Source organism: Benincasa hispida, chromosome 6 (genome assembly GCF_027475165.1).
Source record: "Benincasa hispida cultivar pf3 chromosome 6, pf3_genome.v1.1, whole genome shotgun sequence".
Taxonomy (NCBI): Eukaryota; Viridiplantae; Streptophyta; class Magnoliopsida; order Cucurbitales; family Cucurbitaceae; genus Benincasa; species Benincasa hispida.
In genome coordinates this window covers 29,336,694-29,351,579 of record NC_143483.1, presented here as the reverse complement: position 1 = coordinate 29,351,579, position 14,886 = coordinate 29,336,694, and the positions used below count along the sequence as shown (strand labels likewise).

Here is a 14,886-nt window from a genome sequence, read left to right as displayed (position 1 = left end):
GAAAAGTTCAAATTATAATTAAGGAAATTAGTAATTATATGAGATATAATTACATGTTTAATTTGAGAATTAAATGGAATAGAAGAATTTATATTTAAATATGCTTTAGATATATAAAGATGGATGTGTGTAAAAATCAATTTAATATTTGATATTAAATTAATGAAGTTTTCTTTAAAAATTAATTTATGAAATTAATTTTATAAAATTATATTTTTCAGTTTATAAAATCAAAATGATTGGAAATATCAAATTTTGATTTTGAGATAAAATTGAAAAATTGGAAAATGCTATACACAAAATGGAAAAACTACTTTTTCCGTTATCCATCTTCTACTTGCTCACCCAAAAGCCATCACTATTGCCTTGTGTTACTCCAAGCATGAGCTGCAACTCATGCAAATCTCTTTCTTGTATGATGGTCTGTAATATATTAAAGAGTTTGGAGTGAATTTCGAGCATGCAATCAAGAGTGAATTTTAGAGAAAATTTGTGCTGAAGAAAGTGTTCTTCACCAAGATTGCTATTGTGAGCAATTCTCCTTCATCCCTTGATTCAAGCTTGTTTTGAGTCCTACAACTCAATCTAGAGTACCAAGAGAATAGTGGGGAAGATCTTGAGGTGATCTATAACAAGATTTGGAGAAGATTGCAGTTGGAGATCGTGCTTTGAAGAAGTTCTACAAAGGTATGTCATGAAACTCACTTGTTTTCTGCAAGAGCATGCTTTATATTTTGCCAAAATTAATGAATTAGAGTGCTTAAATGATCCTTGTTACTTCCGCTGTTGCTGATACATTCCTACACAATATCCTAAGACATCTCAAGAAATTGAGGAAATGAGATGAATACTTTATGTATCGTTTGTTGGCAGCCTGATATATGCAATGTTATGTACTAGACCTAACATTTTCTATGTAGTAGGGATTGCCCATATATATCAATCCAATCTAGGATAGCTGTTAAAACCATCCTCCAGTATCTTCGGAGAACGAGTGACTACATGCTTGTGTATGGAGCTATGGATTTGATCCTTACAGGATACACTGACTCTAATTTCCAGAATTGATAAGGATTCTAGGAAATCCACTCAGGATCAATGTTCACTTTTAACGGAGAAGCTGTAGTCTAAAGAAGTACAAAGCAAGGTTGCATTGCTAACTCTATCATGGAGGTAGTGTATTTAGCGGTTGTGAAGCTGCCAAGGAGGTATGTGGCTCAGGCAGTTTTTTGACAGATCTAGAAGTCGTTCCTGACATATCAAAGCCCATCATCTTTTATTGTGATAATAGTAGTGTTGTGGCTAATTCTAAGGAGCCTAGAAGCCACAAGAGAGGGAAGCACATTCAGTGCAAATATCATCTCATCCAGGAGATTGTGCATTGAGGGGACGTGACCATCACGAAGATCGCTTCGGAGCACAATATTCATGATCCATTTACAAAACCTCTCATGACTAAAGTTTTTTAGGGTCACTTGGATAGTCTGGGTCAACAAGACATGCATCATCTAGTCTAGGACAAGTGGGAGATGTTACTGGGCGCGTATTGTCTGCCTTAGTTTATTGTTTTATGTACAGTACTATGTTTTATACTTTGTATTTGTACACTTCACTAGCTTTAGGACAAGTGGAAAATTGTTGATGTTGATGCCCTAAATCTCGCCGTTTCGTAGTTTGTAAATTTATTTGTACAAACAAATTATTTATTTAATAGTGACTCTATAGAATTCATGTTTACTGTTTAGTTGCATTAACCCAAAACTAATAAACTAAGATCTAAGGTTATTTGATGTAGCTTAAACATATATGTAGAGACATATAGATGGATCATGTTTTAGTAATAGTCTGAATGGTCTGTAGTAGATGGATAAGGCTGGATACCTTCTTCTGGTGACACTACGGATACGACCAACTATGTAATTGTTACAATTATTGTAAAGTGTTACAAATGATATGATCCTGATCATTTACATGGAGACATGTGAGCGGAGGTATTCTATACAAAGAGTTTGTAGAAGATCAGACCACGAAATGATTAGTCTCTCTTAATAACAACGTTATTTGAAGAGACTTATATTTCATCAAGATGACCATAGGTGACTTGACCTTAAACCTGAGTGAGTTGTGAATAATGAGGCACTTCACCCTCTCACTGGCCAGAGAGAAGTCTAGTTATAGTAAGACTTAAGAAGTTAGATGTAACTACAGAGGTAAAACAATAATTTTGACTCAGTTATACTTAGGAGCAATTTCTGAAGGGTTAACATGCTATTGATTGATTATATCCAATGAATACATAAATATTTCTACATTGCGAAGAGTGCAACTGTCAGTCTTTAGCAGAGTGATCGGTAGTTAATGAATGGGGATTAATTTAATAAAAGAGATTAATTAATTAATCTTCTACTATTAAAGCTTCCAAATTGTAGGTCCATAAGGTCCTCTTGTTAGCTCAATAAGGATTAATCATAATCAATTAGTTTTCGTTTAATTTGAATTGTTCAAATTAATTAAAGGAAATGAATTCTATGAGATACAATTAATAAAATATAGTGTAATTGTAATTGGTAGCATTTTTAGGAATAATAACAAAGTGTATAACATCATTTAAAAAAAATTACAAATATAAACAAGTCTATCAGCGATAGACTTCTATCATTGATATACTCTTACTAGTGATATGGTCTAGCACTTATAGACTCTTACTAATAATATGGTCTATCATTGATAGACTATTTAAATTTGACCACATTTGCAATTTTTTTTTACATTATGTTATATCTACTAATACTTTGGGTCGAATGTCTATATTTGTAACTGTCCCTAAAATTTAATGTATGTTGATAGGTTATAATATAAATTTTAATAAGAGAAACAAATACTTGAATATGATTCAAATATCATTTATATGAATGAGATTCATATAAAAACTACAGGTTAAAATTAATTGGAATATGATTCATATTAAAACTATAGATTATATGAGAGAATATAAACTATAAGTGATATTATGTGTGATATAATAAACTATATGTTATAGATTATATGGGATATAATATATGGTTGTATTTAATGATATTAATATAATTAAATTAAAACTAAAATAGAGTTATTTCACGATGGATGCGAGGAGTTATTTGACAACTCCCTCACTCACATCTCTCAAATGAAAATGGGATAGAGGAGATCAGATTCATGATAACGTAAAATTCATTTGCAAAAAAAGCTCTCTCTTACTTCATCTTCTCCTTCTGTGTTTTCTCTCAAGAAAAAAAAAATTAACATGTAAGTCCATACACTCTGCTTGATCCCCACCTTGAGGATAACAAGGTTGGTGATGTCCATTCGATTGCATTTATGCTGCTGAGTTCGTGGGGTTTTTGCTGTTCATGGTGTTTGAGTTTTTCACAGAGGAGTTTGTGGTCTCACCAGAGAGGAAAATAAGAAGAATGATTATTCAAGGGTATGTATACCATTCTCTTACCTCTCTTTATTTTTATGTAGAAAAGAATGTTTAGTCTTATGTATGTTTATCTTCTGTTTTCGTCTTCGCTGTTTTAAATTTTTTTCAAAACGAAATTCTTAGAAACGAGGCGATCAAGTGTTTCCGCTATGGGAATTCTATTCCCTTCATACTCATTATGAAAGATGAGACAGATTGGGGGTACTCATAGAAGTAATTAATTGAAGATTTATGATGCCGTGCTTGTCTTAAAACAAATCATACAAATATGTTAGATTTTAACTCTAAGTAGGAGAATTAACTAAGCTTGAGAGAGGAAGTTAATAACAAGTATCTTCTTGGTTGAATTTACTATTCAAATACATGAAGTCACTTTTCTAAGTCATCTCTCCAATTGTGGTCTACACTGGTCAGTAAGAGGAGTATTGTTAATTAAATAATCTAACTTTAAGTCTAGTTCTTTATATAAAATATGGTAGATGTAGTTGTGATACTTAACTAAATTAATGGCTCAATCCAGTGGACAATAATTGAACTTAATCACAATACTAAAACTTAACATTGTACACTAGTTGTTTTGTATTATGTAAAAATCACACAACAACTAGCTAAAAAATAGTGTTGGATTTGAACCAGTATGTTTGGTGATAGTACATGAAATGTGTTATCTCACTCAATTTAATTCGAGGTTGTTATGTGGTTTAATGTGTTTAATTGATAATTTTGTAGAATTCGTGCACCTAAGAGGTAGATTCAATCATTAGGATGAAAATAAGCTAAAACAGATCATTGGAGCCCTAGTGAAGTAATTAGGTCAAAGAAAAGAAGAAAAGACAAAAATACCCTTTGGGCCTAGCATCCAGGTGTTGCTCAATACAATATTCAAGTGCTATAAAAGTGACACAGCATCGCGACACTGCTGCATTGAAGGCCCCTCATGGTGTCATGGTGCTGCAAGGTAGTTTTATATATATCCCTCTTTTCATTTAGGTCAAGCCATCTTAGATTCCCCTAATCTCTCTCAACCCCCTTCCCTTTTCCTCTCTATTTTAATTGCTCTTTTGCTATTTTGGCTTATGTTTTCAACCTTTGACCTCATTTGTGGCTAAGGTAAGTTTGCTTGCTTAGAAGTATGAAAAAACTCATTGTTCATTGTGGGGATTTTGTTCTTAATTTTAGATTTATCGTTGAATGTTTGTGGTTGTTGAATGTATTCTAACTTCTATGTATTGTACTATGTTAGGCTTGATCATCCTTTCATAGTTACTTGCTAGCTAAAAATTAACTTGTAGTTGGTGATAATTAGCTATGAGTTTAATCGTCAAGTATCATGAATTAAAGCATGTTTGTGTATAGATTGATAGGTTGTTCAGAATGGTCCAATTTACAACATTGCATGATTGGTTTAATCTAAGAACAATATCGATTACTGACTTAGGTTATCTAAGTCCAATCATCTTAGGGATCCTCTAGGCTTAATGTGGATATGAGAATTTTATGGATGCTACCGAACCCAATCACTCAAGCATCTAGTTTAAGTAAGTACTTAATTAATGTATTTGGTAGGGGTGTGGAGAAAAATCGAAAAATTGAAAAATCGAAAAACCCGCTTAAATCGACCAAAATCGCTCATTGGTTGAGGCTGAAATTGATCGATTTGGTAGTTTTAGGTTGAAAATATATAAAATAAAACATTTTTTACCTGGTTCGGGTTGGATAAAAAATAAATTGAAAAATCAAACCGACCGATATATTATATATAATAATCTTCAATAACCTTTTCAAAAAGTATTTCGACCTAGTTGATGAGTAGTGTGTCTGTATACCTGAGGGTTGTAAGTTAGATTATGGGAGAACGCGAACCACTTACCCCCCTATTTGGAAGCTTGTGACTACGATAATAATTATCTTTATCTTTAGAAATCCTATGATCAATCGAAAAATTGGGAATATTCCAATTCCTAAGCTAAGCTGCTTTTATTTTCTCGTAATTTCTTTCTCTCATTTTACTTTTTCGCACTTTATTTTTCCACACTTTACATTCTCAAAATCCACACCAACTCCTCCTCCCTTTACTGCTTTAGCTAGAAACTTAATTGGTTCAAGACTATTATCGTGCTTCTTTACGAATCCACCTAGTTTATCTATTGATACTACTTAGTAGTAGTGCTTGTTTAGATTGGTAATGATAGATTTTATTTGATTGTAAGAACCCGACAAATTCTTGTTTTCAATTGACCCAACAAAGATCACTAGATTCCAACCTTCAATGTTACTGGAAAAGAAATGACATGTTCAGAAAAGCCAACTTGAACAATATCAAACATCCAAAATGTCAAGCCACTTTAGCTAGCAACAAAACAACAATTCTCCACCTTTCTAGATAAATACTAAGAAAAGAAAAACATATTAATAAAAAGAAAGATAACATTTTCAATCAATAACAAACATAGTACCAATCTTGAGAGGCTTCAAATAGCTCTCAAGTTTTTGAATACGTAGAGAATTAGTCAATGCACATGCTGCATTTATAGAGGCAATCTTCTCAATTTTGATATTTCCTTCAACAATGACGTCTCTGAAAAAATGAAACCTAACATCAATTATTTGGTTCTCTCATGATAGGTTTTATTCTTTGACAAAGAAAAAACTCCACTTTGATTATCACAATGAATAACCAAATTGTTTCCAAACTTATACCAAACTCAGCAACTAAGTCACTCAAATAAATTGCTTCCTTAAACGCATCAATTAGAACCATATACTCACTGCGTTGTCAAAAATGGTGAATACAGACCAGACAAAGACCTATGCCCAATGAGAGTTACTTCTTGTTTAGACAATTGTTTTGAATTCTGCAGTCCATAGGACATGGTCCTTTTAACATCCTCATTAGCCATTAATAGCTTGCCAATGATATTTATCGACATATATCTGTTAACAACACTTAAACAATGAGATTATCTGGATTAGTCAAATTGTGATTGCAACCCATTAGATGACAGAACGCAGAATCAACAAAGAAGTGTCAACATTGCGCCCAAGTTGCTACTGCAACCTGACTTTATGAAAATATGTGTAGAAATCTTGGGATTTGCAAAATTTTTACCAAAATCAGATCAGATCAAATCAAATCTCCAATATCTTTACGAAGACTAATAAGAATTGATTCCGAGGCTAATTTGGAGAAAACCTTATCTTTTGGAGGCCTATAAAAGGTGACATACTCTTCCCTAAATTATCATGTCTCACATCCTCGGAGAAACTTCAAAAATTTTCCTATACTTTTCGCATGGTTTGCTCGAGATCCTTGGAAAACTATTACTTCAATCCTATGCACAATTTGCATATCCTTCTTCAGATGCTTGTTTCAAACGAACAAGTGTAAGAGAGTTTAATTTGTTAATCTTGAAAGAGATTTTACCTATTTTTTCATCTTATTTGTATTTTTCTTGTTCTTAACAGTTTTAGTTTATGTTCTTTACTTACTTTTTTAGCATCATTTATTTTGGAAAATTAGTTCATATTAATATGAGTTCTTACTTTCTATTATGAACTAAGCCTTTTTCTTGGGATTCAAATATGTGGGTAGCCTAAGGAAGAAATAAAAGTTCCACTTGTATCCCTTTACTTTGTTCAACACTTAAGTGCTCATTTTCTTTTATTGATTTTCTTGCTTATTTTTAAATTAGTTGGATGTTGAGTCTAATATTGAAAAAAATTAGATAATATACAATTGTCATAACATCAATATAGGGAAAAGGCTTAGACAGAGGATTTTGTTCGACTCTTAGAAATAGGGTAACACCTATAGTGAGTCACTATAATTGCATGTTCATTTATCTAGCTTTTAAATTAGCCACCAAAATATTTGTTTAATTTGTTAGTCTCATAAAGGTATCTCAAATAGAGTTGAATAGGTATTGAATTCGATTCATGTTGTGAGTGTCAATAGGGTAGACTGTAAGCACAATTTGATTGCATAGAACTTAACCTCTTTCACTTGAAAAAAAAAGAAAAACAAACAAACATAGCTAGGTTGCATGCTAGATCGTGTTTGGGTCTAGTTGAGCAAACTAATTAAGGGAGCAAAGGTGGACGCAATTTCTCCCTGAAGATTGAAACGATTTGAATCTCACTTTTCTCTCATTATCTTTTTAAATCATTTATTTCCCTTAGGGGATATTTGGCTCACCTATATGAGTTGAGTTGAGTTGAGTTGGTATAATATGTCAACTCAATGTTTCGCTCACCAACTTTAAATGTTGGTAGAGATGAGTTGGTATATTTCACCAACTCGCCCCAACTCTCCCTTATTCTAATATTTTCAATTGCTCTACCCATCGACCACTGTCGACAACTATTGTTGTCACAACCACCTTCGATGAAAACTCCAGCAACTGACTCCGACCGTCACCTTCATGCGACTAACTCTAACTACCAATTCTAGGCTTCGACAACCACCTCCGATGACAATTTCGGTGACCCAACTCTGACGACCACCTTCACTCGACCAACTCCGACAATCAATTTCAGGCTTTGGCAACCACCTTCGACAACCGCCTTCGTAAGCTCCGATAACTACCTCTGACTACAAACTCAGATGAAAATCACCTTTGATGATCAATTTCGACGACCACCATAGAGCGAGCAACTCCAACAACCAACTCCGTGTTTCGACAACCACCTCAGATGAACAAACTCCAAATTTGGAGATTTGTTCTTTGATGATCCTCCAAATTTGGAGGAACTGAAAGTAAAATTGTAGAAGAAATGTGTTGGCATTCCATTGGCTACTAAGATGATGGAGGAAAATTCAATAAAAAAATCATGACAAAGTAAAAATACAAACAAACAATAGGAAGAAGATGAAAAGGAAGAAGACGATGATGAAATTCATGGGGAAAAATTAGGAATCAAAAGTTTTGATTTCTCTTTACTTTCTCATTTTATTTAACCATATTTCTGAAAAAAATGTAGTGGGTTAATTTCTATTCATTACTGAAAAAAGAAAGAAAGAAATTAAAGCTTTAAAAATTAAAAGAAAAAAAATTGCAATCCATACTTTATTCAAACAAAAAATGGGTAAAATTATTGAATGAAAAAGTTTCAAAACAAAAAGTAATCATAAAAGTAGATTATTTAAGTCTCGTTTGGTAACCATTTCATTTTTTATTTTTGGTTTTTGAAAATTAACCTTATTTCCTCCCCATTTCTTATAATAATTTGCAATATTTTATAAGTACAGTGGTTGAATTGTTAGTCAAAATTCAAAAACAAAAACAATTTTTTAAAAGCTATTTTTTTTTTCAAAATTTTGCTTGTTTTATAAAATCATTGGTAAAAAGTAGATAGCAAAGGAAAAAATTTGGAGATGGAAGTAATGTCTATAAACTTATTTTTCAAAAATAAAAACAAAAAACAAAATGGTTACCAAACATGACCTTACAATTAAAAATACTCCACCAGATATCCTAGACATATGAACTGGTACCCCAAACACAGACATATGAACTTATACCAAATAACTCTTACCTCAAACACAAACATATGAACTCCATAGATATATAAACTCCACATACATATGAACTCTAGACATTTTATCTCAACTCAACGCCTCAAACCGCCCCTTAGTGTTTTCCTTTATATCTAACACCTTAGTTTTGTTCTTATTACTTTCAAAGCGCAAGACAAAATTCAATCATGTTCATGGTTACCTCTCGCTACAAATTAGTACATCGTGTAGATTTAGATATGTGTTTCACCATTGTTTTATTGTTTTAATTCATTCTGAAATGCTTCATTACTTAGCTCTCGATTATGTTGAAGGTTTAAGCTCCCCTACTCTTCATTTAACTTCAGAAAGGAATCAAAACGTATATTTATAATCTAATATTGTTCTTTTGAATACTTCTACATCAACTAACAAGTATGAGACAAATAGTTAACACTTGAGGTTTCAACTAAACTACGACAAACACATTAACTCTAGATTTGAAATCTTTATCAAACAGCCCCCATCCCAGAAGAAGTATGCTCCTCAGGAGAACTAGCATCCGTAGGCTCAATCCTTCTCATCATGAAGCCAGACGGCTTCTCTGATAGATCTTCCTCGTCATTATATACATAAGCAAACCCCCCATGTCTCGTTAAATCCATCCCTGCCATTTCATCTTCCCTTGATATTCTCAATAGTTTCGCTTTGTTTAGCCCATAAAACAAGCCCCCCATTGTCACAGACACCCACCCGACAATCGCAACTATCTCCACCACCTGTGCTGCCAGTAGCTTCCGTCCGCCACCCATCAACAATCCGTACGGTCGCCCAGCTTGATATACTTCCCCCACATATTTCTTTGTCGCAAATAGTCCAGTGAATATCAAACCCCACGCCCCACACCCACCGTGCAATTGTGCTGCCTCTAATGGGTCGTCATAGCTAACCCTCTCGGCTAGCTTGTTTAACCCAATTAACACCCACGATGCTACGAATCCACATATCACTGCGGCCCATGGCTCCACAACGGCGCAACCGGATGTGATGGCGGCAAACCCGCCTAAGAGACCGTTGCACACATCAATTACATTCCAGTGCCCAACTAATAAGCGCTTTGCAAAGAGGGTTGTTAAGGCAGCTGTGCATCCAGCTAGTGTTGTGGTGACTCCAGTTCGACCTATGGCACTCCATTGTCCGTAGTAAGGACGACCGTCATTGTAGGATTTGGAGATTGTTAGGAATGAGCCGGGGTTAAATCCGTACCAGCCAAACCAAAGGAGGAAGGAGCCAAGGACTACGAGTGATGCACTATGACCACGTAGGGCGACGGATCGACCCGATCGGTCAAACCGACCGATTCGTGGGCCTTCGATTAAAGCTCCCCAGAGACCAGCTATGCCACCAACCATGTGGACCACACCTGACCCGGCGAAGTCGATTGCACCTGAGTTGAATAGGAGGTTACTGGGTCGGGTTGGGCTGGCCCAACCGTCAGCAGACCAGAACCAGTGAGAGACTATAGGGTAGATAAAGCCGGTTAGAATAGTGGAGTAGATGAGGTAGGCGACGAATTGAGTTCGCTCAGCTATGGAGCCACTGGTTATGCCTGTTAAGAATATGAATGAAACAATACTATTTGTTACAATCCATTTATAAAAGTACGTTCATTTAAGCTTTTCACTTTTTGTCGGAGCTCAATACTTATTCACACACACTCTCTCCCTTGAGATTGAAAAAAACTTTTGAGTTTAACTGCAAAGAAGGAGATTCTTTATTTTGCTTCATTGAAATGTATATAACTAAGTCCACCTCCAAATTAGATGGATCTTAAATGTATTTTTTTTAAAAAAAAATCTAACTACTTTTACCTAAATTTTTAAAATCTCATTCCGTAACTATTTGGTTTTTGCTTTTTTGTTGTTGAAAATTATTAAGCTTATAGACACCACATATGTCTTAAAATTTGAAAATAGGAAAAAAATAGCTTTTGAAAACTTGTTTTTGTTTTGGAATTTGGTTAAGAATTCAAGTACTGTTCTGCAAATTATTATAAGAAATTGAGAAGTAATAGGCTTAATTTTCAAAACTAAAAACAAAAACTAAACACTTACCAAATGGGTGGTCTAAATTTTTTTTCTCCAACAAAATTGGGATGTCATGAACATAAAATAAAACAAAAATTATTCAATCTATTTACAGCCACACAAGTTTTGAAGGTTTAAAAATACAAATAAAAATTACTTCAGAGTAAGCAATAAAAAAAATTGAATTCATCGATGATTTAGCAGTGTGTTTTGAATTAAAATGTTGTAGTACCATTTAATTTTAGGTCGAATATTAATATTGATAAAGGGAAGTTTGTAAGTATGAAGAATAGAAGAAATTTAGATATAATTAATATATACCTGCAGCAGCAATAGCAAAGGCCCATTGATAGAGAAAGAAGCTATAATCAGTGGAGGGGTTGGGGATATCGGAGAGGTCAAAAAAGTGGCGGCCGATGAAGGAGTTGGAGGGGGCACCAAAGGCAAAGGCAAAGCCAAAGAGGTAGTATGAGAGGCCACCGGCGGCGGCATCGAGGACGTTGGTGAGCATGATGTTCATGGTGTTTTTGGCACGGACCGAGCCAGCGCAAAGCATGGCGAAGCCGAGCTGCATGGCGAAGACGAGGTAGGCGGAGAAGAGGAGGTAGGTGTTGTCGACGGCGTAGGTGGTGGAGTTGAAAGTTGTGGCTATGGTGGTGAATCTTGAGCATAGGAACTCGGCTATGGCGGTGGAATTTGTGGTGGCTGTGGAGCCGAGGAGTGGCGCCAAATCGGAAGGTCGGCAAGAAAGAGTGGCCATGGTGAGAGGTAGCTTTAGAAAATTGGAAATGTGTGTGTGAAGGGGAGAGAATGTTTGGTTGAGCTTTATAGAGGAATGTCAATCTTTCTCACATGGAAGGACTTTCAATTTCTTTTTTTTTTCAAAAAAATATTTTTTATGTTTATTTTTTTTATTTTTTGTTTTTATAATATGTGAGATAGAGAATTTGGGCCACGTTTATCTCAAAGATAACATAATAAATCAATGGTTATGTAAAAAGTGGGTCCATTTAATTACTTTTTGTTCTTTACTTGTGTTCCGTAATCATAGTAAAATGTGGGTTCTACTTCCAAGTCTGTAATCGAATGATGCAATCTAATAAAAAGTAGAGGATGGTCAATCTAATTGCATTTCAGACTTATATGGACCCACTAGCAGATGGCATTACTATTATACGGTTACTATTGTTATTGTTACTATTACAATATGAGAATTATGAATCTGTTACATTTACTATCACCATTACTCTTATAATTATTGCTACAGTAAAAGTGATGAAAAATAATCCAATTACGTTACAATTGTGGTTTATTACAAATCTCACTGCGATTACACCAATTTTCATTACGGGTAGATAAAAGTGGTCCTACTTCAAAAGAGGTAGTACACATTAATTTTCTTTTTGAGCTATTCTCGATTTCACTTTTATTCTTCTATTGTAATACATTAACATATGATTAGTTCACTGTATTACATTAACGTACGATTAGAGAGATTTCATAATCACTGACCAAATCTACCCAAAAAGAGTGATAATAAATTAATTAAATTTCCAGATTTTAAAGTTCCATCTATTTTGTCCTACATTTCAAAAAGTTGTTATTTTTTTTTTTCCAAACTTGTGTTGAAAATCTAGTTCTTGTACTTTAATTGAAAAGTTTCAATTTATCTCTCAAATTTTAATTTTGTTAAAATAGTGAAACACGGTCTTTTTGGAAATAGTTTATAATCAAATTGTTCTTATACTTTATTTGAAAAAGTTTCTCCTTCATCTCTGAAATTTCAATAGGTTTTCATTTATCATTGACAAAAACTCAAAATTGTTTAAGAAACTAATACATTTGACTAACTACCTATGTGGCTTCAAGCACTTGTCTAATATAAATTCCTATAACATAAAACGATTTGAAGTTCAGATTAAAATAGTATGACTATAAAAAATACTAGAATTAATTAGACCTTTAAATATCGTTGAGGATAAAAGGGTTTGCATGTACAATGTCAGATGGAGAAGAAAACGCACAAAAAATATATATATTGGACCTATAATGTTGGTTTAAAAACAACATTATAGGTACATTTAATGAGACTACAATGGTTGTTTAAAACAACATTGTAGGTAAATCCCCATTTTCATCTCCTTAGATGCACGCTTGAAAATTTTAGTTCTTTTTTTTTTTTATCTCAAGTTTTTCTTTTCACCCTTTCACCCACTTTCGTTCTGCCACCACCATTGTAGGTAAACTCCTACTTTCGGTCTTCTCGCTATCATTCTCGACCCCACGCTCCGTTGGGAATGACCCACAACTACCAAGGCTCACAGCCCATGGCAAGTTTATGCTTGGGAGAGAATTCCTTGTTCGAAAGATTAAGAGTTGGAAGTAAAATATGAGAGCTCTCTAAAAGGACTCGTAAAAATAGTTATAGTGATAGTTAAGGCTTTTTCCCCAATATGCATGTGGTTGCCTGTGCGAGTTCAGGTAATCTTGTCAAAAAGATACTTTTTCTTTTTAATTTTTAAAACGTTATGGACTTAATTTAGATACAAAATTTTTAGTGTGCAATAATATCATATCTGAAAAATTAATTTCTTCCAAATCTAAACGTTTTTCTTCTTCTTCAAAACTACATCCAACCTATTCCAGTGTCACAAAACTCTAATCTCCAATCATCATTTGCTTTTTCTCACCGATTTTGAGCTCTCTCTTGATTCTAAGCCTTCCTCTACTAAATGCACCTTCAAGGTGGGTGTTATGCTAACTTTGGGAGCAACGAGCATAAACGATTCGCATCGAAGATGTGTCGAAATTGATTTCAAGATAGTAATTTTCGCAGCACAACACTTTAGGTCTTGAATTAACAATGGATAATACTCTCGACCTCGCCCATTGACAAATCTACTCTTGATCCATTTTAGGCCCATTTTTCAAGCTTATATCTACTCTTTACCCTTTCTCTTTCAATCCGCGCCACCTACTTGACCCGTCCATGCCTTAACATCACAACTCTCGACCCTACTTAATCACATTAACAAAAATTGATATTGAACACCTTTAATAGCATGTCCTTCGATGGTGGTCATTTATCCATCCAACATCATACCTTTAATAACATATCCTTTGATAGGCGACCAACGATATTATAGCCTAATTTTGTACCTGTGTTATGGTTTAAATATGAAATTAGTTTGGAAATTTTGAAGGCTGAAGTAGAATAATTATAAAATTTATGGGCTAAAATGTAGAATTCAGACATAATAGAAAATTAAACAAATAATTATTTTACATTTGATTTGTCAAATAGTCATATATAATTTAGAACATAAACATTAGGAAAAATAAATCAGTTTCTGAAGCCTCTAAACTTGGCGTTGTATCCCATTTAACCTTAAATTTTTAATTTCATCAAATTATCTATTATATTTAGATACGCGTTACAATTTTAACCTTAAACTTTTAAAAGTATCACAGTTCTAACCTTTTTAATAAGTTATCACTCCAAATATAGTTTAAAAAAATTCTCTTTGACGCTCAATGGATTATAAAATATAGGTACAATATTAAATTGGTAAAAAAAAATAGTTCTAAGAAAATTTGATATTGGAGTTAAAACTATTTTTTTTTCACTAAAAAACATATGAATTCTAACCATGTTTTTTTATTGATTAATTTATGTGTTTGTCAAACTTATTTTTTGCAATTTTATTGTATTGAACTCATGAGTTTATGAAAATCTTTACAATGTTTCTTTCAAAATTAGTGCGGCAAATTAGAAAAAATATTGAACTAACCATTGCATCACTTATTTAAATTTAAGATCAAATTTGATGAAAATGAAAGTT

General features: G+C 33.5%; 1 protein-coding gene across 1 annotated transcript; it reads right to left on the bottom strand.

Annotated features, from left to right (window-relative positions):
* Positions 1 to 9,320: 9,320 nt before the first annotated feature.
* On the bottom strand, positions 9,321 to 11,859 carry LOC120080190 (ammonium transporter 1 member 2-like). Its single transcript, XM_039034761.2, has 2 exons — positions 11,366 to 11,859; positions 9,321 to 10,566 (listed from the first exon to the last, which is right to left on the bottom strand). Exons 1-2 carry the CDS (start codon positions 11,802 to 11,804, stop codon positions 9,470 to 9,472), a joined length of 1,536 nt encoding a protein of 511 aa, XP_038890689.1. The 5' UTR covers positions 11,805 to 11,859; the 3' UTR covers positions 9,321 to 9,469.
* Positions 11,860 to 14,886: the final 3,027 nt, after the last annotated feature.